The sequence below is a fragment of the Ursus maritimus genome, unplaced genomic scaffold, assembly GCF_017311325.1.
Source record: "Ursus maritimus isolate PB19 unplaced genomic scaffold, ASM1731132v1 scaffold_9, whole genome shotgun sequence".
NCBI classification, from domain to species: Eukaryota; Metazoa; Chordata; class Mammalia; order Carnivora; family Ursidae; genus Ursus; species Ursus maritimus.
This window is the reverse complement of record NW_024427107.1, coordinates 67,705,814-67,729,497: the sequence shown is the minus strand read 5'-3', so window position 1 is coordinate 67,729,497 and position 23,684 is coordinate 67,705,814. Positions and strand designations below refer to the sequence as shown.

The window sequence follows — 23,684 nt, the reverse complement described above, 5'->3', positions numbered from 1 at the left end:
CCTCTCTCGCTGGCTGTCTCTATCTCTGTCGAATAAATAAACAAAATCTTTAAAAAAAAAAAAAAACAATCAAAGGGGACTATTAAGAATTTCCAGTATAATGGTACCTGTGTCTTACCCAGGGCTTATAGAATACGCCCTTCTATGTAGCAAATGTTTTAAAAGACTGAGATACTTTGTTATGCGACGGTGTAATGTAGCTAAAACAATTTCTGATCACAGAATTCCTGAAAATTTTGTCATTTCTTTTACCATACTTACTGGAAGATGATGATTCTTTTTGTTGAAAGACTGAACTTTTCCCCTTCTTTTCCATAGCCTTTGGTTGAAAAAAACTGTTTCTACTAATGAAGTCAGCAGACATCTAATATTTTATATGCTTTTCAGCTGTGTAATTTAATATTGGGATACTTCATTATTAGCTTACGTCATCGATAAAGTGGTGATGTGTATGAATATTAGTTCAACCATATATTTATAATGTCTGGGAAGATGCGACTATAATGCTGGGGGAGAAATAATTTGGCAGTGTTCACCTGCTTGCAAAAACCTAGTGCAAGAGCTTAACTATCGAAGTGCATGCTGAAATGAAAAGAACTCACAGAGTGGACTTAGCTTCTGGCTCCTGGACAAACCTGTAGATTTAACAACCGCCCCCCCATCCCACAGTGAGTGCCTAAACTTCAATGGGTGGCTGCAGCATAAAGCCTGGGAGTGCTCAGCATGTTGCCCAGCACAGTGTGGGCGGGATAAGGACACTTACAGAGTCTATTTTTACTTTATCATCACCATTATAATAATTACCGAGAGAACCATCCATGGAAACTCCATGCCAGAACAAGGCAAAGAACCTAGAACACAAAAGAGGGGCCAGCATTTAGGAGCTACAAGAAGTCATGGGGCAGCTCAATGAGCAGAAGGAAACAAACAGAAACCATTCTGGAGAATGAACCCAAAAGGAATAAGGGACAGGCAAGGAGCAGGGGACAGTTCTTGCAGGAGCTAATCCAGCGAACCCACCAGAGCCTGCAGGGCACACCTTTTTGCATCAGTCTCCTCATTGATAAGTTGGAACAATGCTACCTAGTAGTGGGGAGATATTAGTCAACCTGTAATAGCTCATAGCACACAAGTAGAGCTTCAAGAGATGTTACTTTTGTTCCTGCTTCTCCCTTCTTGAATCAAGGAGCACTCGCTCTAAAATAGGAAAACTAACCTGTACATAAACACAAATCCCAGTAAATGAAATTTTACATAAACCACAAAAGCCTAGTGGTCATTAAAAGTCCCCGGGAGGAACTGATCACGGTTCACTAATTAATCGGGTTCAGAGATACCAAGCATCACTTAACCAATATCAGTTCTCCTTAGAGGAGCAAATATGATGACTGTCACTTGGCAAAGTTCTAATTTATACCCCTCTGGGAAGACCAGAAGAATAAGCACTTCTCCCCTCAAGTTTTCAAGGATGAACAATTGCCAGCTTCCTTGGATAAAGGTAAGATGAGTCAGCTCGTTTCACCGTTAACCAGCATGGACTGCAGCCCCCCACCCCGACTCCAATACATCTCCAACCAACAGATTTGTTACGGATCAGACAGAGGAAAGCAGAGAGCGGATTGAAAAATGGGTGAGTGTTCACTGGGTAAGACCTTCTGCGCGGCACTGCCTGCGTGCGGGAACATGCAACAGAGAGCAAGTTGGAGGGGGTCATCAGAACTAAACACACATGTGCAGAAGCACACCCACACACAACCCACGTGCTCACGACTTTTCCATTCTAGTCGTCAAACATGCTCTTTGTTTAAAAAAAAGAAAAAGTCAAAGTCAAAGCTCCCGCTTCCTCACAACTTCCAATCACATTTCCCAGAAATGTCTGTTAACAAGAAGTACAGACCCTTCTCAGAATTTCTCCCATGGATTGATAAATATGCGTGTGTCCCCTATAGTTCTGTCTTATTTTATAAAAGCGGGCTAACTCTATGCAAAAAGTACCATGACTATTCTTCAACTAATGGACTATGGACACCTTTCCATATTAGTATATGTAAATGTATCTTATTTGTATTTAATTTTTTTTAACTTTTCACTTTAAAATAACTCCACACTTCAAAAAGAGTTTACAAATACGGTGAACTCCCATAGCCTTGCAATTTCTCAGTATGATGTCTTGTGTAACCACAGTACAATTACCAAGTTTTATCAAGAAATTAACATGAACATAATACTATTGCTTAATCCAGAGACTTTATTTAGATTTTACCAACAGTGTCTTTTCCAACCCAGAATCCAATCCAGGGTCACACAGAGCATTTACCCTGGTCATGTGCCTTAGTCTCCTTCAACCTGGAATCATTCCTCAGTCTTGCTTTGTCTTTCATTTTTGGAGAGTACTGACCAGCTATTTTGTAGAAATGTCCCCTCAGTTTGGTTCTGTCTGCTATTTCCTCATTATTAATTTCAGCTATGGGCTTCTGGCAAGAATCCGCACTGAGGCAATGGCTGACGCCAGGGCTGGGGGAGGGACGGACAAGATGAGACTGGAACATATTGTGGTGCCAAAAAGTAAGGCAATGCTCAAAAAACGATGAGGAAATGTCAAAAGGACATAGAGCTCAACATGAGGGGCACCCCTGTGGCCAGATCTAGAAAAAAAAACTGACCAAAAAAATAATCGTAGTTATCAATAGTAACCCATATAATATAAACACATGAATTCCTACCAATAGGAATAATTACTTTTTTTTTTTGAGTGGAAAAGAAAGGAAAGCTCTTCCTTACATTAGAATCCCAACTGATAAATACAGACATAATGATGAGATAGACAACTGTTAAGCAAGCACCAACAGCTGAACAGTTTCAAGCAAATAATCAACGATGGGTAATAAAATTAGTCAGGTACAAGAAAGATGAGAAACCGACTATTTACGTAGTTTCAAAGTATCTCCTGACAAGATACTTACTTATAATAAATACTTACTTATAATAAAGAGAAAAATAGTAACTTTACAGTGGAGAAACCCACCAGACACCAGGTTGACCTGCATCAGGTGATCAAGGTCGATATCCTCAGGGATGGGACAAACCAACACCACGTACCTCGTGATCTGATGCACTAGGGAGGACATGGCAGCTCACTCGTCTTAGTGACTGTGGAGCTGGGCACTGTACAGCCGTGACGCTGTCTTCCAGTTCTGCTATTTTATCAGTGCTGTCACCGGAGTATCTTTTGCAACTTGTTCCACTGTTGCTCCAGGATCGACTCATCAGAACGGCACCCACTCGACACTTTACGAGGTCCTGCCAACACCTCCTTCAACAAAGTTGGTCTGATTCATCACCACCCTGGCCCCCCAGCACTGCAGGAGAGTACCCACTTTCTCTTGCCAATGTTCATCACTACAACTTGCCAGAACACCTAATGCAGGAGTTAAGGAAACCGGCTCGGGCCGTGCCAGCACTGGGGCAAGATGCTGGGAGCAGGAGCCAGGAGAACAAGGAGCCTGGGTGCATCTGGCCATGGAGGTATTTTCTGAGGGTTAACAAGGGCAGGGCTCCAGGCCAAGCAGCACTCAACGGCAGGCATGTGTACCAAAAACACTGGGGAAAAGGGTTCTAACGTAGCTGCAGGATGCCATACTCATTTGCTACTTGGGAATGACTCAAGAGCTTGAATTTGCACCAATCCCCACTGGGCCTCAACTCTAGACTTCACGATAACAAGTCTCAAACAATACCGATGTAGTAATGTAAGTTTCCCAATCAAACCTACTAATGATAACTCCCAACCTCTGTGTTGTGTTTTATAACCCGCTTCACGTCACTTTATGGACATTTCATAACAACGGTGAGAAAAGCATTACTACCTTTACAGGTAACAAAGAGTAAACACTCAGTGAGAGGAAGTAACTCGGCCAGAGACAACAGCGAGGGGAGGAGAGAGGCAGCTGGTATCTGGAAGCCTAGGTCAGCGTTCATCTGGAGAGCAGTGGTTCTCCTGGTCTGGACTGTTATGGTGCTGAGGGCCCCCGGACATTCACTCATCTCCTCTCCGCAGCCACCTAATGACACCAGTACCATTATTAGCTTCGTTTTGCAAGAAGGAAAGACCAGGATTTCACCCAAGTCCTAGCCAGCAGTAAGGGACAGGGTGAGGACTCCCACTGTGGCTTGTAGGCCTGTGTTCCTGTGATGGTACTACCCGGGCTCTTATCCAGGACTGTAAAGACCTTGCCTCCTGCTGACTGTGCCCTGGGCAGTGGGCAGCGAGGGGAGAAGCAGAGCCTGTTCATGCTGAAGAAAGGGCGAGAAAGGGGAAGAACTGGCCCTGGGGACCAAAGCCCTCCCCTCTCCCCCACACGATCGACCCCATAAACTCTCAGTCCCGATCACCCATTGTATACAAGCCGGCTGGACTCCACAGCCCTGCTTTACAAGCTGGTCTGAAGCAAGACAAACCCGTGAATAAAAACCCAAACGATAGTTCAATACCTGACAGTGACATCAGGGATGGTGAGACAAGACACACGGCTGGACGATAAATCAAAGGGCTGAGAAAGACAGGGCTTGGGAGGCCTTAGGGAGGGCGGTGCCTACAGTGACCTCCAGAGCCAAGTATCTGCCCCGCACAGCTCCCCTGCCTCCCTGGGGCAGGGGCGCGGGGGGAGAGGGCCCCCGGGGGCGGGCCAGGGCCGGGGGGGGGGGGGGCAGAAGGGAAGACTGCCAGCAGCTACTAAGCACCTACTTAGTGACCTCACTTACCCTTCCCTAACCACCCTGAGGCAGGCATTATCCCCATGTGGATGGTGAGGAATAAGAGAGGCCTCTGGAGGGTGGCCTCCAAAGGGAGGCTCAGAGAGGGTGGTTAACTTGCCCAAGGCGCCCAGGTCCTGCTGATAAAAACAAAATAAAATATGAAGTGATAAAAATGGCCAGATAAAAACCAGGTGTAGCTGGAACTCAAGTTAGGGTCTATCCACCCTACCAGGCTCCAGGTCTTCACTGTAATTCACAAAAGCCAAGGACACTGGACTGTATAATCAAATCCAGAAGCTGGGACCTGCTGTGGACTGAATTGTATCTCCCCAGAAATGCATATGTGGAAGCCCCAATCCCCAGTGTGACTGTATTTGGAGACAAGGCCTTTACGGAGGTAAGGAGGGATAAACGCAGTCATGAAGGTGGAGCCCGGATCCGGGAGGACTAGTACACATATACAGAGAGACACCGTACAGCCTGTATTCTCCCCCTCTCTCTCTCCCTCTCTCTCTCTCTCTGTGAGGAAGCAAGAAGGTGGCCCATCTGTGTGCCAGGAACCGATTCTTCACCAGAACTGCAATTAGCTGCACCTTGATCTTGGACTTCCCAGTGTCAGAACTATGAGGAAATGAATTTCCTACTGTTGAAACCAAGCTACAGTATTTTGCTATTGCTGCCCAAAGTGGCTGCGACCTGGCCAGTTTCTACATCAGACCAGTGGCCTGATTACTGTGTTCTTTGAGTATGCCCTCATCACTCGTGTTTGAGCACGAGTCATTGTCATTTATACACACAAATGCCTGTGTTATTATAAAACATACAAAAACGAAGCCATCTTCCAAGAAGGGAATAAAATAAACACAAATAGGAGCTGTAACATTTTCTTCTTATACCCTGTTTTGGGTTGAACTGTGTCCCCGGAAAGATATGCTACAGCCCTAACCCCCCAGTACCTGTGACTGTGAGCTCATTGGATCACCGGGTCTTTACAGAAGTAGTCAAGTGCAGATGAAGTTCATTCACCTTGGATTAGGGTGGACCTCATCCTTAGAAGAAAGGGGAAATCTGAATACAGCCACACCAGAGAGAAGCCGACGTGAGGCTGATGGCAGAGATAGGGAGATGCAGCACCAAGCCGACAAAGGCCAAGGACTGCCACGCGGTCCTGCCGACGCCCTGATTTCAGGCTTCTGACCCGAACAACTGAGAGAGAATATACTTCGGTTGTTTTCAGCCACCTAGCTGGTGGTCCTTGATTACAGCAGCCCCCGCAAACCAATACACAGCACGAATGAACCCACACAGCCCATTCTGGAATGTTCTGAATAAGGAAGGTGAAGGGTAAAGCACTGTAAGGAAAACGGAATGCACATGCAAAGGCCAGTTTTTGCGTTGGTTCACCATCATCATGATCGCGCTCAGTGAGCGTCAGTGGGGAATATCACGATTTACAACCAACCGCGCTGCCCCTGAAGAAACGTCCAGGTCACCATGCCCCGGGAGGACGGCGGACACAGACCATGGTATTGGGACAAGGGGCAAATCACGGGAGGAGAGGTGTTCGGGCGTCAAGGAGAGACACTCCTCGGCGAGCGGCCACGGGGGAGCGTGAAGGGTCGCAGGAAGCGTGCCAGACGCAGCTTCTGCGGGGTCGTGGCACAGAGGAAACCCCCAAGAAGCCCCGGGCCACGTCTTCTCCCCAGGCCAGCGTCACTTCCCCGTCAGCACTGCCCTGGTCTATTTTGACAAGGCTGTTTCCACCCCGCACGGCCGCACGCCCCTGCAGACACAGAGGAGCCCAGTGCACCCTGGGGACCGGTGCTCACAGTGGAAAACCCGAAGCATCACCCCACCCCACCCCCCGGCTCAGCGGGCTGTGGAGACGGGCTGCCGGCGAGCCCCCCGGGGGTGCCCGTGGTCGTGGGTGGTGGCGGGAGGAGGCGAAGACAGCCAGCAGTGTCAGCAGCAGGCCTTCCGGGCACGGAGGGTGCAGGTGGGCGGTGGGGCGGCCCACTCTGGGCCTCGAAGTCACAAGTTTGGAAACCTGCTTCGAGCTCAGTTGAGCAAAGGAGACAGGAGTGGGAAATACAAAAATACACACTGTGCATTAATCAGGGTTCAACCTGGAAGAGGAAGCGTATCTGTTGTTTCAATAGGCAGACTTTCAGATTAAAGAGCCATTTACTGAAAAGGCCAAAGGGGGACCCTAAGGCATCCGAGAAGTAGTGGCTGTATAGAGCAGCTCACCCCCTTAGGGATGGGGCATCAGAGTGGGAGGATGAGAAGTCCTGCGGGCCCTGGGGAGTCTAGGCTGGGGGAGTCATCTCTGAGAACAGCCAGTGAAGCTGGTTCCCGGAGTGTGGGACCAAAAGGATCCCGTGCAGGCTGGGAGCCAGTATCACTCCTGAGACCAAGTGCTGACGTCAGGGGAAGAGGTGTTGCCCCCGTCAGAACGTCAGGAGTAGCAAGGTGCAAGGCCCTCCGCCCTCCCAGGCTTCCAGTCGCCCTGGAGCCATCAGATCTGGCCACAATGGGCCCGCAGTCCTTCAGGGCTACAATCAGAAGCCGTGGGCTGGCCACTTCTCCCTTGACACGGGGCATGCACAGGGGCAAGAGTCAAAAGGTTTGCAAACAACCAGTTGGGCACAGACCCCAGGCAACCCGACGGGACACTGACCTGAGCCGGGCAGCCAGGCCGGTACGTCACACCAGGTGTCCTGGCTCCTCGTCGGCCCTGTGCGCCTTCCAGTTCCCCACCAATCCCTGCTGCCTGCCCACCAGGCCCACACCACTGATTCCCACTGCCTGCTTAGCCCCCGAGACACATGAGTCTGAGACAGCTGGCAGAAAAGGGAAGCAGGGAGGTCATCCTGCACTGGATGTGAACGCCTTCAATTTCCCTCGGGTGTGCGGCAAATTCTAAGAAAGAAGGTCTTTATGTTCCTGACAAACTCGGAAACCAAAACCCTTTCTCTGGTTTGGGGGGCTGTGTGAGTCCCTGCTGAGGTGACACAGGACCTCCCTCAAGGGTCCGGTGTACTTAGGAGAGGCAGACAAGCAAGAGTTCAATTTAAAAAAGGGGGTTGGGTGCATTCTGATGTGGTAAGGCCAGGGGGCTCAGGAGTGTGAGATTAGAGGGCGTGCAGTAGGGGTGAAATGGGGAAAGCTTTCTGTAGGAGGGCAGGAAGGCCAAGAGGCCAGGAAGGGAACAGCAGCCCAGGGAGATGAGCAAAGGCCCACGTGCCTGTGACAGCACCCTGGTCTACACGCACTCTGGGCAGGACACATCTCTGAGTCTCTGTCTGCCTGTGCCCAGATCATCCTCACTTCTGTGCATGAGACCACGATGCCCACAGGGAAAAGTCCAGTGTTCTCAGCCCACGGTTCTCTGCCCACGTGGACTTTTGGACCTTGCCATTCATCGCCTCCTCCTGCCGATCAATGTGGCTGGAAAAAACAAGTCTGCTCAATCGTGTGTGAGTGCGGTAATGGATTACAGCTGGGGCATCAGTCTGAATTCACGGTTAGCTTAATATAGATCCGGATGGATACCTATGTGAATATTTATATTTATATGCGTGTGGGTATACGCGAGGTTAGTACACGCGTGTCGGTACATGCAGGTTAGTACACGCGTGTGGGTACACGCAGGTTAGTACACACGTGTGGGTATACGCGGGGTCAGTACACGTGTGTGGGTATACGTGGGGTCAGTACATGCGTGTCGGTACACGCAGGTTAGTACACGCGTGTGGGTATACGCGGGGTTAGTACACACGTGTGGGTATACGCGAGGTTAGTACACGCGTGTCGGTACATGCAGGTTAGTACACGCGTGTGGGTATACGCGAGGTTAGTACACGTGTGTGGTTGTATGTGGGTTAGTATACACACATGTATTTCATCACTGTCACTGAGGAGGCCTGGGAGCAGTGACATCCCGGGAGCCATGAGCACATCCAGCACCCACATCTTGGTTTCTAATACCATTCTCTGATAAAACAAACCAGGCCCCTTGAGGAAATGGCTGAGTCTAGGTCTGGGAAATATACAAGTAGTGCCAGAAAGTAAGGAAATGCTCAAAAACACGCAAACAAAAACTCCCACAATAATGGGAGGTATGTCAAAATAAGGGGGGGAGGTGGGGAGAGGTATGCCAAAAGGACATAGGAGCCCACAGAAAGAGCTCCCAATGGCCAAAGCTGGAAACACATGTGCAAATAAAGTCATAGCGGCTTATAATCCAAAGGATATAGTCAATATCCGAGACGCCATACTGATATATATGGACGGAGTGGGGGACGAATCTCCCATGGAGAAGAATTCCAAATACTTCGTGTAGCTAGTCCACCACCAAGGGGGAGCATAATCTCCCTAAGTGTGGGCTGTATATCGTGACATTTGTCCAAGCACAGCGGGCAAGGTGGGGCGGGAAGAGTATATTACAGTGGAGAATTCTGACAAACGGCACCATATAGCCAGGGGGTCAAAGTGAACATCAACAGTGATTACTCAAGTATAGAGCCTTGATATGATGTGATGAAAATAGCCCTTTGCCCCTGGGGTCTTTCTTCCCAAAGCCCTAACCCCAGTCTCACTGCTGGGAAAAACATCAGACAAATCCTAATTGAGGGACAATCTACAAAGTACCCGACCGGTACTCTTCAAAACTGCCAAGGTCTCAGAAACCAGGGAAGTTTGAGAAACTGTCACAGCCAAGAGAGCCTGCAGAAACACTCGACTAGATGCAATACAGTTAATACAGTACAGGGGGTGGGACCCTTGGACAGCAAAAGGGTATCAGGTAAAAACTAAGGAAATCTGAAAACAATAATAATGGTAAGTACAAACTGTGGTTAGTAATAGTCAATCGATACTGGTCATTTGTTGTCACACATGTGTCACACGCAGGTAAGATGTCTGTAGTCGGGAAAACAAAGGTGGGTTTGTGGGACCGTTCAGAAGGACTGTCACAATTTTCAGGTAAAATAGAAAACCATTCTAAAAATAAAGTTTGTTTAAACATGTGTGTGAAGGATATGCATGGGAGAGTGGAAGCATTGGGGGCACAGGTAAAACTTATGACACCTGGAAAATTTGTTTCGATTTCTGCTCCTGCGATGACTCTGACGCTGCCTTCCGTCATCGCCGGGGACAATCAGGTTCCAAGACCCATAGCAAACGGCCAATGAATGCGTCAGCTCGGCGGCCACTGGTGGGGCATCTCAGGTGTCTTCGAGGAGTCAGACCACAGCGTCATTTGGTGCTCAGAACAGCTTACTCGGCAGAGGCGGAAACCGAGGCTCAGAAGCACCAAGAGCCTTCCTCCCAGCCCAGGGCTGGCACAAGTGGCAAAGCAGAGGCCAGGGCTCAGGTCTCCCTCCTGGGTCCCTTCGGCTATGCCTCCCCTGGCGTGGCCGGTCCTGGTCCCTATTCCCTCCCATCCCAGCAGGAGCAGGGGCTGACACTCAGGGAAGAGGCAAGCTCAGCGAGGATCGCACCTAAATTGGTTTTTCTTTTATCTTTTTTTTCCTCTTGTTTTTATTTTTACGAAACTTTCCCTTAATCCAACCTTTTTAAAGGTCCCTCTCCCATCTGATTTCCCACAGGCATGAAGCCAGGGTGCCTCTGGTCTGCAACAGCAGAAAAATGGCCATATGAGTCCTTGAGGTCGAACATTGTATGATGCTGGAATGGGTCAATTCCCTCGTTTTAATAAAGGTTTCATCTTTGCAGGGAAGTAAAAAACCAAAACAAAACAAAAAAACACCAAAAAAAAACCCCGCAGGCCAGCCTGCCTCCATCCCACTGATGGGTGTTTTCTTCCCAAAGGCACCCACCCCCACTAGGTCTGCCAGAGTGACAAAACAGGAGAGAGAATGGCTTGGAGCAGAAGAATGTGAATTCCCAGCAAGCTGGCCATTCCTCAGAGTGACAATGGGGACCCAGAAGGCAGCAGTGCAGGGGCTTCTGGAAGCCACCCACATCCCAGACACTGGTTTCCTCGCAGCTCTGGAGGCAAGAAGTCTGAGATCAAGGTTCTAGCCCATTCCGTGTCTGGTGAGAGCTCTCTTCCCGGCTTGCAGAGAGCCGCCTTCTTGCTGCGTCTTCGCATGGCAGAGAGAGAGAAGAGCGAGCTCTCCAGGGTCTCTTCTTATAAGGACACTATCTGAGCAGGTCAGGGTCCCGCCGTTCTGACCTCACTTAAGCTGACTTACTCCCTTCACTCAAATACAGCCACGCCAGGGGTGACAGCGTCAGCATGTGAATCTGGGGTGAGGTGGGGGGCACACAAACATTTAGTCTGTAACACCGTGCAAATACAGTTGCTTGAACACACTGTCTCCCCCAGCGCCTTTACCTACTGTTATCTCTGCAGAGCTGGGGGGCCACCCAGCTCACGACGGGGATATGGAAGAGGGTGGGAGGGAGGGCGGAAACTGCTGTGTCATGCCGGCCACCACAGCAGGTCCTGGGGACGTGGACCCTAGTGCAGCCCCATTGGCCTCTCATCCCTTCCCCCAAGGGGCACTGTTGAGAGAAAGATCCTCATCTTCAGAAGAAAAAATCTGGGTGACAGGGAAAGGAAGGGGGCAGGGAAAAATCACAGGAGAGGCAGACAGACAGACAGACAGATGGAGCAGCGAGGGACTGTGAAGAGCCAGTGCGGAGAGCCTGCAGATCGGGTGGGGGTCCAGGCATGCCCGTGTGGGGACTCTGGAGATGCAAACTGGAGAGGCACCAGCAACCCACAGGGCGGCCTCAGCAGCAGCAGCTCTCTGAGTCTCCAGGTCATTCATTGTGAGATACGGTGTCTCCGTCTGCTCAGCCTGCCGTCGCAAGCTGCCACCAGTGGGGTGGCTTAAATGACAGACATTCATCTCTCACGGTCCTGGAAGGCTGGATGTCCAAGACCTAGGAGCTGGCAGATTTCAGGTCCTGGTTTGCAAAAGACAGTCTTCTGGCTTTGTCCTCACACTGCAGAGAGCAGAGAGCAGTGACTCTCTCTCTCCCTTTTATAGGAACATTAATCCCACGGCTGAGGGCTCCTCCCCCGTGAGCTCATCACCTCCCAGAGGCTCCGCCTCCCAAGACCACTGCACTCCGGGTTAGCGTTTCAACGCGTGAAGTCTGGGTGGCACAAACACGCAGTCCGCGACACCAGGGATCCACAGAGCCAGTCTCCATTTCCAGAATGCCTTCGGAGCAAGAAGGGGGGCTTTTCCCTCCGTTACTGCAGGTGCCCGCAGAGCGGGATGCTGCAGGCTCTCGGTCCACACTCAGGGACGGAGGGACAGGAGAAAGGATGAGGGAGAGCTTCATAAACTGAAAGTCCTTAAGCGGACAGCAGTGCTTATGCTGTTTCCCAAAGCAGACCAGGGAGCCCCTGAAAGAGGAGTACTTTCTGCCTTGTTTCCAACTTTCTAGCCCAAACTCAGTGTCCTCAAATCCAGGCAATCCAAGAAAACACTCCCCAAGCCTGTCCTGCGTGGCTGTCATGATGCCAGAAGCCGGGACGAGAGAAAGAGCAAGATCCGCAGGCTGCTCTCAAAATATTTCCAGGGCAGGGGATGGAGCTGGTATTCCAGAAAGTCGTGGGCTGCTTCTGCAGATAATAAAGCCCACTGGGGATGTAACAAGGGCCGAAGGGACAAAGTCTGGCCTTTACTCTAATAATAATTACCGTGACGATCACACATAATGATAACCGCGGTGGCTGTCCATCTGTGTGACCAGCTGCTGGACCAGTGAGCCCAAGAGTTGCAGAAACACTTTCATTTTCCTGGGGTGGTGAGGACACGGTGCCCTGCGTCCGCCTAAGCCCATGGCCGCTGAGGAAGCTCGGCGTCTGCTGGCACGGCAGACGGGATCAGAAAAAAAACAAACTTAGGCACATTTTCCTCCAGACTTACAGATCCCTCTTCTGCATTTGCCCTCACACTCTGACATTAATTGAACTCTGTCTTCACTACTAAAAATAAACTCCAGGTCAAATGCAATGAGCCAAAAACCTCAGCATGAAACCACAAGAAATAGTGTAAATAGTAAAATGGGCTAATAGCAGAGGTGTTTTGGTGAAAATACGTTTTCTGTTTCAAAGCCTAGAGTCCCGAGTGGGCTGGGAGTTCTTTCAGTGCTGTAGGCAGTGAAATGTAGGAGGCAACCACCTAGCTGTGGCCAAAGACCAGGGCTGGCTCCTGTCCACAGACAGGCAGGCAGGCAGGAGCTCCCGGATGCCCTCTCCCCCAAAGGTCAGGGCCGGGACCAGCCTGAGAATATCGGGCAGGAGCTGAGAGATGCTCCCAGGGGGAGATGGTGCCTGGAGAGGAGTCCAAAAGAGCAAGGTGAGGGTCAAAGGGAGGAAGACGAGCCTGTCTGCACGTCCAAGGAGCAGTGGGGATGGGAGAATCACCTGTCAGCAGCTAGACAGGTAAGTAAGGAGGGGGAGGAGAAGCCAACAACAAGGGTTCCCTTTGGCTCAGCCGTTTTTCAGGCCAGCTTTGGGCTCTTCAAGACCAGCCCAAGGGGGGACTGGTCCATTTTGCAGATGAGAAACGAGAAGCCTGGGGAGTGGCGAAGGACCTGCCCAGGGTCCCCGGGGGCCTGGGAGGGGGAGCAGGGGGAGAATGCAGGGGTACTGATACCTCTGTTCCAGGCCCAGGCTCATGGACGGCGGGGATGCGGGCAGACGGGCCCCAGTGGAATGACGCTGTCCTCAGGACGGGTAGAACCACACGGATGAGCACAGCGCGGACGCCCTTCTCAGAGCCCCCAGCACAGGCCAGCCCTGCCCGATGTGTTCGGGATGGTGCACCTCTGTATCCCAGCAGCCTCCCCTGCTCCATCGGCCTCTTCCCCGCAGCTGAATTCTGCACAAATTCCTTTTCCGTCCCCCCCAGACAGATCGGTCAGGCCTCTCTTCCATTTACAGAATGCAGGCAACACTGCTCATGTTTCAGCCACAGCAGCAAGAGACGGTTCTCCCAGCTGGCAGCTCGTCCCACCCAGTGACTGGAGCCCCATCTACCCTTGCCACGCCCCCCACCAAAGGGAGCGGCTTGTACCCACCCTGATTCCAGGTGCTCCAGGGAAAAGGGGGATCACACAAGAGGCCAAGGCACTTTCACTGACCTTCTGCTTCCCAAGTCGGCTACCGGGATCAGGAGCGTGCACTGCGGAAACCAACCGCAGGGGCTGGCTGAGTGCTTGAGAGCCCGGTAGGCACACGGCCACGTCCACAGGAGGCCTGGCAGCGGCACTCAGTGTAGACGGGTTCTGACCCCAAAGCGGGAAATCAGCTCCTGACACGTAGTGGGGGACACAGGTGCAGCGCAGTGCTAAGCACAGGGCGCACAGGCTCCCCAGCTGCTAATCAGCTCGGCTCCTACCAGGTCTCGCTTACGTGCCACTTCCAAGAGCCCCCAGGGGCAGCACCCTCTCTAGAAAGCCCCCTCGGCCCTCCCTGCCTGTGGGGAGTCTGGAGAACCCCCCGTGCATGTCAGTCTCCCCCACCTGGAGTGAAGGGCGGGGCCTCTCGCTCGCCACCATGTGGGTCACGGGACTGCAGGGGACACGGGAGACAAGAGATACAAATGCACTCGGACACATTTAAGGCACAAGAGAAAAGACACAGGGGCACATGAACACCGTCCTCTGTTACCCTCTCACTCCGACTTCCACACCTGTCTTCTCACGGGTCCCCACCTGAACCATGGTTCCTTGTTCCACTGTGATTTATTCTTTCCAACATCTTGTTTTTTTTTTTAAGAAAAAAAATTGCAACTGACCTCATTTTTTGCTCCAAGTCTTTAAGAACTTTCTTCTTTTGGTTCCCCCTCTCTCTCTCTCTCTTACTTTCTGCTGTTCATTCCTTTGTTCTTGCATTATCCACAGTAGTGTCAAGTGGGTGTCGGGTTGGGTGTCAGGATGTGGAAGACAGTCCTGTGCTCGAAACAAGGTCACGAGTGACTGGAGGCACGGGCGTGGGTGGCGGAGAGACTCAACAGGGTCTGAGGCAGGCATGCCCTAGATCACGGGCTGCAGCCCGTGGGAGGAAGTAAGGCACTCTGCTCAGGGCAGGGGGGTCTGTGCACCCCGCACAAGCCATTTCCCAGACAGGCCTGGCGGGAGCTGAACCAGAAGGACAGACCAAGGACTTGGAAACAGCCTGGTGCGTGGAAGGAGCTGTACATGGTGTAATGAGTTAAAAAAACAAAACCCCGGGGTGCCTGGGGGGCGCAGCTGGTTAAGCATCGGACTATTGGTTTCAGCTCAGGTTGTGATGTCAGGGTCATGAGATCGAGCCCCCTGTTGGGCTCCGTGCTCCGCATGGAATCTCCATGAGATTCTCTCCCTCTGCCCCTCCCACTTATGCACTCTCTCTCTCTCTGTCTCAAATAAATAAATCAATCTTTAAAAAAAAACAAAAAAGCAAAAAAAAAACAACCCTCCTGTTTTGAGCATTTCCTCCTCCATGCCAGGCAGTGTGATAAACTATCTCCTCTCTCTCATTCAATACCCACGACATCCTCTTGAGGCAAGAGCTAATACGATCCCTATCTTACAGATGAGGAACCTGAGGCTTGGAACAGCTGAGTGATCCGCCCAAGGTGAGGCAGGTGGCAAAGCCAGGAAAACCCAAGTCTGCCCGAAACCCCGGGTTTTCACCTCTTCCTTTTCCCCAGACAGCCTCCGACTTGGTGGGACTGAGCGTGTAATGCAAGGGGGCAGGAGGGAGATGGGGATTCTGTTCTACATGCTCCGAAATGTGTTTTGCTCCCAACACATCTTCTCATTGTCCCCCACTGCAGTTCCCACACGTCTCAGCAGGACAGCGGGAGTATCGCCACCTTCTGCCAGGAGGAAAGGTGCGAGCTATCCCCCTAGGAGGCAGTGGGCTCCATCCTCGGCTAGGCACAGAGGGAGAGCTCCCAAAGCACAACGCCGAGGCCACCGAATGCCGAGAACAAGGTCCCAGGTGTCAGGGTGAAGTTACGGGAAGCCAGCTTCTCAAACCAGCACAGGAAACCAGGCCAAGAAGTCAAGAACCACAACCCAACTTCTGTTGCAGGAGATCACTGATTCCAAAGGCTATTTTTTGCTCCATCAAGTTCGAGAGGAGAAATCTCTTACCTTTGTTCTCCAAATCTCCAAATGGCCCAGCTTTAGGTCAGGGAAGGACAGTCCATCTAGAGTACCAAATGGACGTCTGTTTTTCAGACTGACAGCACCGAAATCCGAGGTAAGACAGGAGTCTGTAAACAGGCAAGAAAAGGACAGAGAAGTATTAGTATCAATGCTGACACCAAACAGATTTGATGAGAGGTTCCATTCATTTGAAAAGTACAAAGTATATACTTACTAGATGTTAAAGGAGAAGCTTCAGAAGAGCATTTACTGAGCAACTATTATGTGCCAAGCCCTGTGTTAAGCCATTCAATCCTATGAGACCAGTTTTGATGGCTCCGTATTTCAGAAGTCACGTAAGAGGCCAGGCCAGAACAGAAGGCCAGGTCTTCCTAGCTCCTAAGCCCCTGCCCATCGATCTCATTTTCCATCCCCACTAAAGCTTTTTCGTTCACCTGAGTCCGGGAACTCTAGGTAGACAGAAAGGAGAAACATACCCAGTAACTTCACTTTGAGAATGTCCTGTCCCTGGATGTCCAACCCATTCCACAGACGGTGGGGATACTATAAGCCGTGGAAATGGTGTCACACTCACTAGGTTGTAAGCTTTATCTGAGCTACACACTGTCACCTGGGAACATGTGACCAGCGGACATCACGCATTACTCAGGGAGCAAAAAAATGTCACTTCGCCAGGGATTCTTTTTTTTTTTTTTTTTAAGATTTTATTTATCTATTTATTTGACAGAGATAGAGACAGCCAGCGAGAGAGGGAACACAAGCAGGGAGAGTGGGAGAGGAAGAAGCAGGCTCATAGCGGAGGAGCCTGATGTGGGGTGGCCAAAGGGGGGGGGGGATGGGGCAAGGGGGCCGCTGCTGGTCTTACCAGCCCTGGAAGGACCTCCTAAGACAGCTTGAGCAGAGCCGAATGCTCAGCGGGTAGACGCAGACACCGACTCTTCGTCAGGGGGCAGCGTGGCATGACGGGAAGCCATACTACTGGGGACGCCTGTGTGGCTCAGTCAGTGACGCGTCTGCCTTGGGCTCAGGGCATGATCCCGGGGTTCCAGGATAGAGCCCCGAGTCGGGTTTCCTGCTCAGTGGGGAGTCTGCTTCTCCCTCTGCCTCTGCCCCTCCCCCCTGCTCGTGCACACGTGCATGTGCTCTCAAATGGATAAATAAAATCTTAAAAAAAAAAAAAAAGCACATGATTACATTTACAATGGGGTGATTCTCCCCCGTTCCAGGCCTCCCTCCTGCAGCCCCTCAAAATCCCCAGCATCTTAGCCACCAGATCATCAAGGAGATGGAGCTCGGTGAACAGGGCCTCAGCATCAGCAAGACTGACAAGTTCTGAAGGGGAATTTGCCCTCAAGGGTAGGAACAGCTGGAGAAAGACCCTCGCTCCACAGCCGAGAGCAGAGGCCAGGTGGCTTGCCTTTCCCACCATTGATTCCTTTTCCCTCCTCCAGGAAAAATGTGGTCACAATTAGCTACTCTGAGGCCCTCTGGTTGTCACACGCCTGCCTTGGCCATGTTGGTATCACAGACGGACCCACAGCAGCTCTGCAAGCCTGAGAGTGCCTGTCTCCTCCCACCAGGCGCGGGTCTCGCCCCTGGGCCCTGTCCCAGTTCCCCGCAGAAGAGGCTCACTCAGGGAAGTCCCTTGACTAGCAACTCGCTCAGAAGGCTGCCCTCCTTGGCACGTCCACGGTCCGGCCGTGGGCAGCCTCCCACACTTCTCAGGCATTTTTAAAAGCACTGTTTTGCCTTACTGTCAAAAATGCATTCACCTTATTGCCTGGAAGAGGCAGCAGCCCAGCTCCCTGGTTGTTAGACNGCCTGGGTCGGCATTCCAGGTCTACAAGAGTCTGTTTAGGAGCCTGAGCAAGTTACCCTCCAAGCCTTGGTTTCTCATCTTAAAGATCTGTGCTTAGTGTTAAGTGTGAATCTCTGCAGAGCTCAGCACTGGGCCTGGCATGTTGTGGAGACTTAGAAATGCCAGCTATTAGCAATACCACTTAAGCAAGCAGTCAGGCCTTAACTTCTTAGTCTCTTCCCAATAAGGGGGAAAAGGCCTCCCCTCTTTCTATCTCAGCACGATGACTTATTCAGCGTAGGGCCTCAGCACTTGGGGCCAAGGGAACAAGCGAAGCCCACGAGAATCCGTGCAGTGGACTCCAACACTCACCTATCTCCCAGCTGTGCCACCAGCATTAGACAAGACACAGCACGCCCACAAGTGCTCTGCAAACAGTAAGGTACTAGAGCACCGTACTGAACCAAATTAACAGCGCCACTGACAAGCACCATCCCTACAGGACACTTTGCTGAGGGACAGCCTCCCGGGACCATAGTGAGCACCCACAGCGACCCCGGGAGGTCAGGTCACAGCGTAAACCTCATCCCCATTTGACAGACGTGGAGACCAAAGCTCAGAGGGGCTACGGAGGCTGCCTGACACCAAACTAGGAATATGCAGCTGAACCCCTGGTCTGCTAGCTCACTCCCTCTTCCCTGAAAGGGGGGCAGCAGTATCACACACCATCGGCTCCTGCAGAAAAAGAACCTCTTTCCAAGGCAGCCAAATTGATTAATGTTTTTAATTAATGTTTTAAACCCCCCCCCCCCACACACACACACAGAGCAATGTTCCATGGAAAATGAGGAGCTAAAACTTCCAAGTTTCTCCCAGGAGCCAGTACAGCCAGGTGCTCGCTGCCTGAGCAATGCCGGGAGGAGTCCTGGGCCGGCCAGGGAGGTCAGAGTGGGAAGGTCACAGCCCTGCCTCAATGCACCGAGCCAGGCAGGCAGTGCAGTCACTTCCCACCCACAGAGACGAGCCAGGGAGAAAGGAGACTGGCCTAGCACAGGGTGACAGGACTCTCTTGGCCACACCTCAGGAATCCATCAATCCCAGCACAGGAGGGAGCTGGGTACAGAGGGAGGCCCGACAGGTAGCAGGTGCCTGGAGCCGGGGCCTGAAGGGCGAGGTGGCTGCTACTCCCAGAACCTCCTGCCTGACACTCTGTCCCAAGGACGGGACATTCACCTGCTCTGCAGTGGACGGGGATACCCTGCATCTGAACCAGGGGGCCGCAGGCTTTCTCAGGATGCTGACAATGCTTCCCTGATGTCGCCTGGGATCACTGCTGGGCCCCGATGCTGTGTTCAGATGAATAAGGGATCAGAGTGCTGTGATAGGCAGACCCAGGACCCCAAGGTCCCCAGGAGGTAAGAGGCAGACCGGGGCCCAGAGACGGGCCCTCTGCCATTGTGCTTAGCAACCCCCCCACCTTGCTCTGCCTGTGGAATTCCAAGTGTGTCCTATCCCCAAACATCCTCTACACACCCCAAGGCAAGGCCGAGTCACCTTCCTGTTTCAACGGGAAGGTGAGGGGCATGGAGTGTGAAATACAGCGCTGAATAATTCATCAGCGGCTGTGCTGGGAGCCGCATCGTCGGGGCAGCTGGCCTTGAATGCCACCTGGATGCTGCCCGGGCAGTGGGGCCAACTGGGCACGCTGACGGCAGCCAGGACCAGCCACTTTTTCGGTGGGGGCCCTGGGCCACCTGGCAGGAGAGAGAGCTGGCCGTGAAATGAGTGACTACGCGGGGATTCCTGACTTGGAAATCATCAAAACGCCGTCCGTTCACTGCACATACACCACAGAGGAGGACTATGGCACCTGCAGGAGCAGAGGAGAGGACAGCTGCCCCCAAGAAGGCCCTGAGAGCAGGCCTCGGCCTTGGGATGTGTTTGCTCCCTCTGGAAAAGGCCTAGAGGAAGGACATAAACACAGGTACATCTGTGCCTTTCCTGGAAGGTTGCCAAAGCCGGTGAAAGCCTCCAGCCTGGCTCGGCACTGGACCCCAGCAGTGATCCCAAGTGACATCACGGAAGTACCGTCAGGACCGCCCCCAATGCTATGAGATCCAGCTGGGCTGAGCGCAGCAGAGGTAACAAGCGCGCTCAGGACACAGGCTGCTGGGGTCAGAGCTAGTCCCTACCAGCTACCAGCTATGCACCCTGGGCGGCCTGCTTAACCTCTCCAATCATCATGTGTAAATCAGGGCTCCTAAACAGCAGTTACCCTTGTGGCTGGGGAAAGGACGCACGCAGGGTGTGCGGAGTGCTGAGCACGATGTCTGGCTTGGTGAGTGCTTAGCACTGGGTTATTCTCAGGGTCTACATGCTGTCACTACTCGTGTTGCTGGGCAGGCAGATCAGACAGTCTTGGATCTGAGTCCCAGCTCTGCCACTTCCTAGGAACGCGACCACGGGCCATTCACTCGACCTCCCTATACCTTAGTTTGCTCATTACCAACAAGTGGTGCGAGACCACCCAGGACGACAGAGCACGAAGCAAACAAAACCAGCAGGGCAGTGTGAACTTGCAGGAATGAGGGTCCCAGCCCAAACTGAAGGACACTCGACAAGCAAAACTGGCCTGCACTCTTCAAAATCATCACGGTCAAGAACGGCCAAGGAAATGTTCCAAGATAAAGGGAGGCTAAGGAGACATGGCCAGTAAAGGCAGTGGTGATCTGGAATCAGGGAGAAAGAGTCCCAAAGGACATCGTTGGGACAACCGATGAAACTGTGTGCGGCCTGTGTGCAGCCATGCTGAATTTCCTGAGTCTGATCGTTACATGGGGCTTATGTAAGAGACTGTCCTTGTTCTTAGGAAGCACAGGCTGAATACTTCGGGATAAAAGGGCATGTCTACAACTTACTCACAGACGGCTCAGAAAAATTGTGTGTGTGTGTGTGAGAGAGAAGGGGTCAGGGTGATTCTGAGTGTGCACCAGTTCTTTGTATCACCCTGGCAATGTTTTCTGCCAGTCTGAAATCATGCCCAAAGAAAAGATGACCAAGGGCCCAGGCGCAGGACAGGAGAAGCGGACCTGAGAGCCGGCCTCAGCCATCCACGCAGGCCGAAGCTCAGGCCTTTCCCACAAAAACCGTGTCACCTGCCATACAAATGTTGTGATGGATTGTGCAGAAAACTACAAAGGATAAAGCCGAAATCCAATTTGTACCACCACCCCCTCCTGCCAAGAGAAAGACAAATGGACGCCTCCTCTATGACTACGCCCCAGGGCCCGGCTTGGCGGCCTACATCCGAGCCATCGAACAGTGCGAGGAGGGTGGGAGCGGGGGACTACAAGTGCAGCAGTGCCCCCTGGGGGGGGGCGGGACAGCCGAGGCTGGTGTTCACTGGGTGCCAGGCGGTCTCATAAGCGCTCTCTGCGCCCTGGTCCTCCCCAGACCTCTTGAGGCCAATGCTCTCATTATTCCCATCTCGTGCTGCCGGAAAACGAGATTGGAAGGAGGCTCCCGTGGGGTTTAATCTGGAGCGTTGGCGGAGCTGGGATTTGAGCCCAGCCCGCCTCCACAGGATTTCCACAGGCAGCAAGGAGACAGGCCCCACGGGCCAAAGAGCAGCCAGCACCGAGACCAGCCCTTCCCCTGCAGCCGAGGCCTCCTGCCTGGCAACACGGGGGTCTCAGTGCAGCGGGAAGCTGAAGGGGACGGGACCCCAGCCTCCCCCGCCCCCACCAGTGCTGCCCCAGCACTGGACCCAGTAGGTGCTCAGCACTGGCTTGCAGATACACTCACGGGCACACATCTTCTTTTATAAGCAGTCCGAGAATGCACACACGATCTCTAGGAGAAAACCCAACACAGCGGGGCCATCGGAGTCATCGGGGAGGAGACACAGGGGTCTGGGGACACGGGTAGGTATGGGTCTTCATTGAAAACCTTTTCATTCCTTCTCAGTTTTAGCTTGTGAATGACTTACTTATTCAAGAAGGTTTTGGTTTGGTTTGGTTTTTTAATACAAAGGAGGACAAAGAAATGGACCCGGTTACTGTGTGAGCTTGCCCCGAGGATGAAGCAGGAGCCATTCCCTGCCACACACCGGGAGTCCTGGGTGCGGCTGTCACTCACCACACGCCCTCCTGCTTTCAGAGGCCAGGCCCAGTCATGCTTCAAGGCCCGGGAGAAGCAGCAGCACTATGCTTGAGGGGAGCAGACCTGCTTGCCAAAGACACCAGCCCAGGGGGCCTGACACCCAGAGGGGCTGTTAAGGCGACGTGGGAAAGCCACCTAACATAACCTGGTCGCACTTGTCCAACTGCAGTGAGAGCCAGAACCCATGCGGTGCTCCTGTCCCTACGGCACCCAAGGGGTGGGTGTGACTCACACCTTCCCCACTCCAGAAACGGGGCTCTTAGCCCCTCCACTTCTCAGCAGAGGGAGAGTGAGGACCCAGGGCTGTCCCCGGGAGAAAGGATCTGGAGTCAGAGACTGCGGGCTGCACTCATGGGACACACGGCATCGGGCAGCCCGGCTTCACGTGAGGACCAAAGGTGACCGGAGCTGGGAAAACGTCAAATGCGTGCACATCGTCCCCTGGAACCGGAGGGTGTGGCGGGGGTAAGAGGGCTGGGGGGAGGAGGCAGGTTTCTGCAGGGGCAGCCTTACCAGGTGGCTCCCCCTGAGCCGTGGAAGCACTCCACCTCCGCCTTTCATCTGTGGATGCACGCTTATATTCAACTTTCCCTCACACACACCCTCCCACCTCTCCTCCCACCCCAGAGGCGTCAAGTTATTAAATCAACCCCAAAGGTAAATAGTTTTCATTTCTCCAACCCCAAAAACCTCCCTTCCTGCCAGCGCACTCAGGTCTTGTCACCCAGAACATCAAAGGGATTGCTTTCGGTAAAAGCCTCTCGGATCATCAGGTGACTGCCGTGCGCAGATAAAAACAACACACCGCATGCCAGGCTGTGCCCCCCGGGGGGTGACGGGTGGGTTGGGAGGAAATGGTGACCTGCAGGGAGCCAAACTCGGACCCCTCTGCCCAAGTCCAAGTCTTCCCGGTGACCTTGCCAGTCCCTCTGCCCCGTGACCTTGCCATGTCCCTTCCCCAACTCCGGGCCTCTCACAGGGGAAGGGGGTTGAGCCGAGCAACCTTGAGGTCTCTTTCAGATCTAAAATTCACTGACTCCATCTCGTCCTCCCTGCTCAGTCTGTACTTCCTGAAGGTAGTGACGGTTCATTTACATACAGGAAAAAAAAAAAAAAACAAGACTACGTGGTTGCTTTTATACCCTGAGCTGTAGTTTTTGGTGACTCAGAGGAGAAAATACATTTTTCCACTCAACTCAAAAGAGTGGTCCCTCCATTCTCCAACTGCTCAAATGATGTAAGTCCTGGGCCAATGGGACCCCTGGGGAAGTTCCATGCTACTGGGAGCTCAAACGTCAGTGAGCTGAAGTGAAGCAGGGAATTTCCCATGGCTGACAGGTGCACTGACAGGTGGGCTGACAGGTGGGCTGGACGGAGAGTCCCCTCCCTGAATAAAACACCCCTTACCTATTCATTCTCCATCTTAGTAAGTCTACATTCCTTAGGGAGGCAAGGAAACACTGGGCTTAATGCTGGCCCCGGGCCCACCATCCAGGAAGTCACACCCCCAGCATGAAGATTACCTCTTCCAGGAAGCCAGTGTTGAACCACCACCCCAAACCCCCTGATTATAAACTCCGTAAGAGCAGCAATGGTGCCTGACGTGCAGGAGCTCCAAATATCACTGCCAAAATAGTAAATCCTTGCTGAATGAATTAATCCCATGGCTTCCATAAAGCTTACGTCACTCTATCCCCCAAAATACTAGGTGCCGGGGCGCCTGGGTGGCACAGCGGTTAAGCGTCTGCCTTCGGCTCAGGGCGTGATCCCAGCGTTATGGGATCGAGCCCCACATCAGGCTCCTCCGCTATGAGCCTGC

General features: G+C 52.4%; 1 protein-coding gene across 21 annotated transcripts in view; it reads right to left on the bottom strand.

Moving 5' to 3' along the window:
• LOC121101714 overlaps positions 1-23,684 on the bottom strand; it is a 230,094-nt gene that overhangs the window by 72,585 nt on the left and 133,825 nt on the right. For 14 of the 21 annotated variants that reach the window (XR_005833715.1, XR_005833723.1, XR_005833716.1 and 11 more), the window contains one exon: positions 15,892-16,013. Coding sequence is in view for 4 of the 21 variants with exons in the window: in XM_040625983.1 (XP_040481917.1) it covers positions 15,892-16,013 (122 nt within the window). In the remaining 17 variants the exon portion in view is untranslated. Of the gene's footprint in view, positions 1-4,046; positions 4,062-14,045; positions 14,061-14,546; positions 14,701-15,891; positions 16,014-22,378; positions 22,915-23,684 lie in introns of those variants that run through there. The other 7 variants (XR_005833717.1, XR_005833727.1, XR_005833725.1 and 4 more) reach the window with 5 other exon arrangements.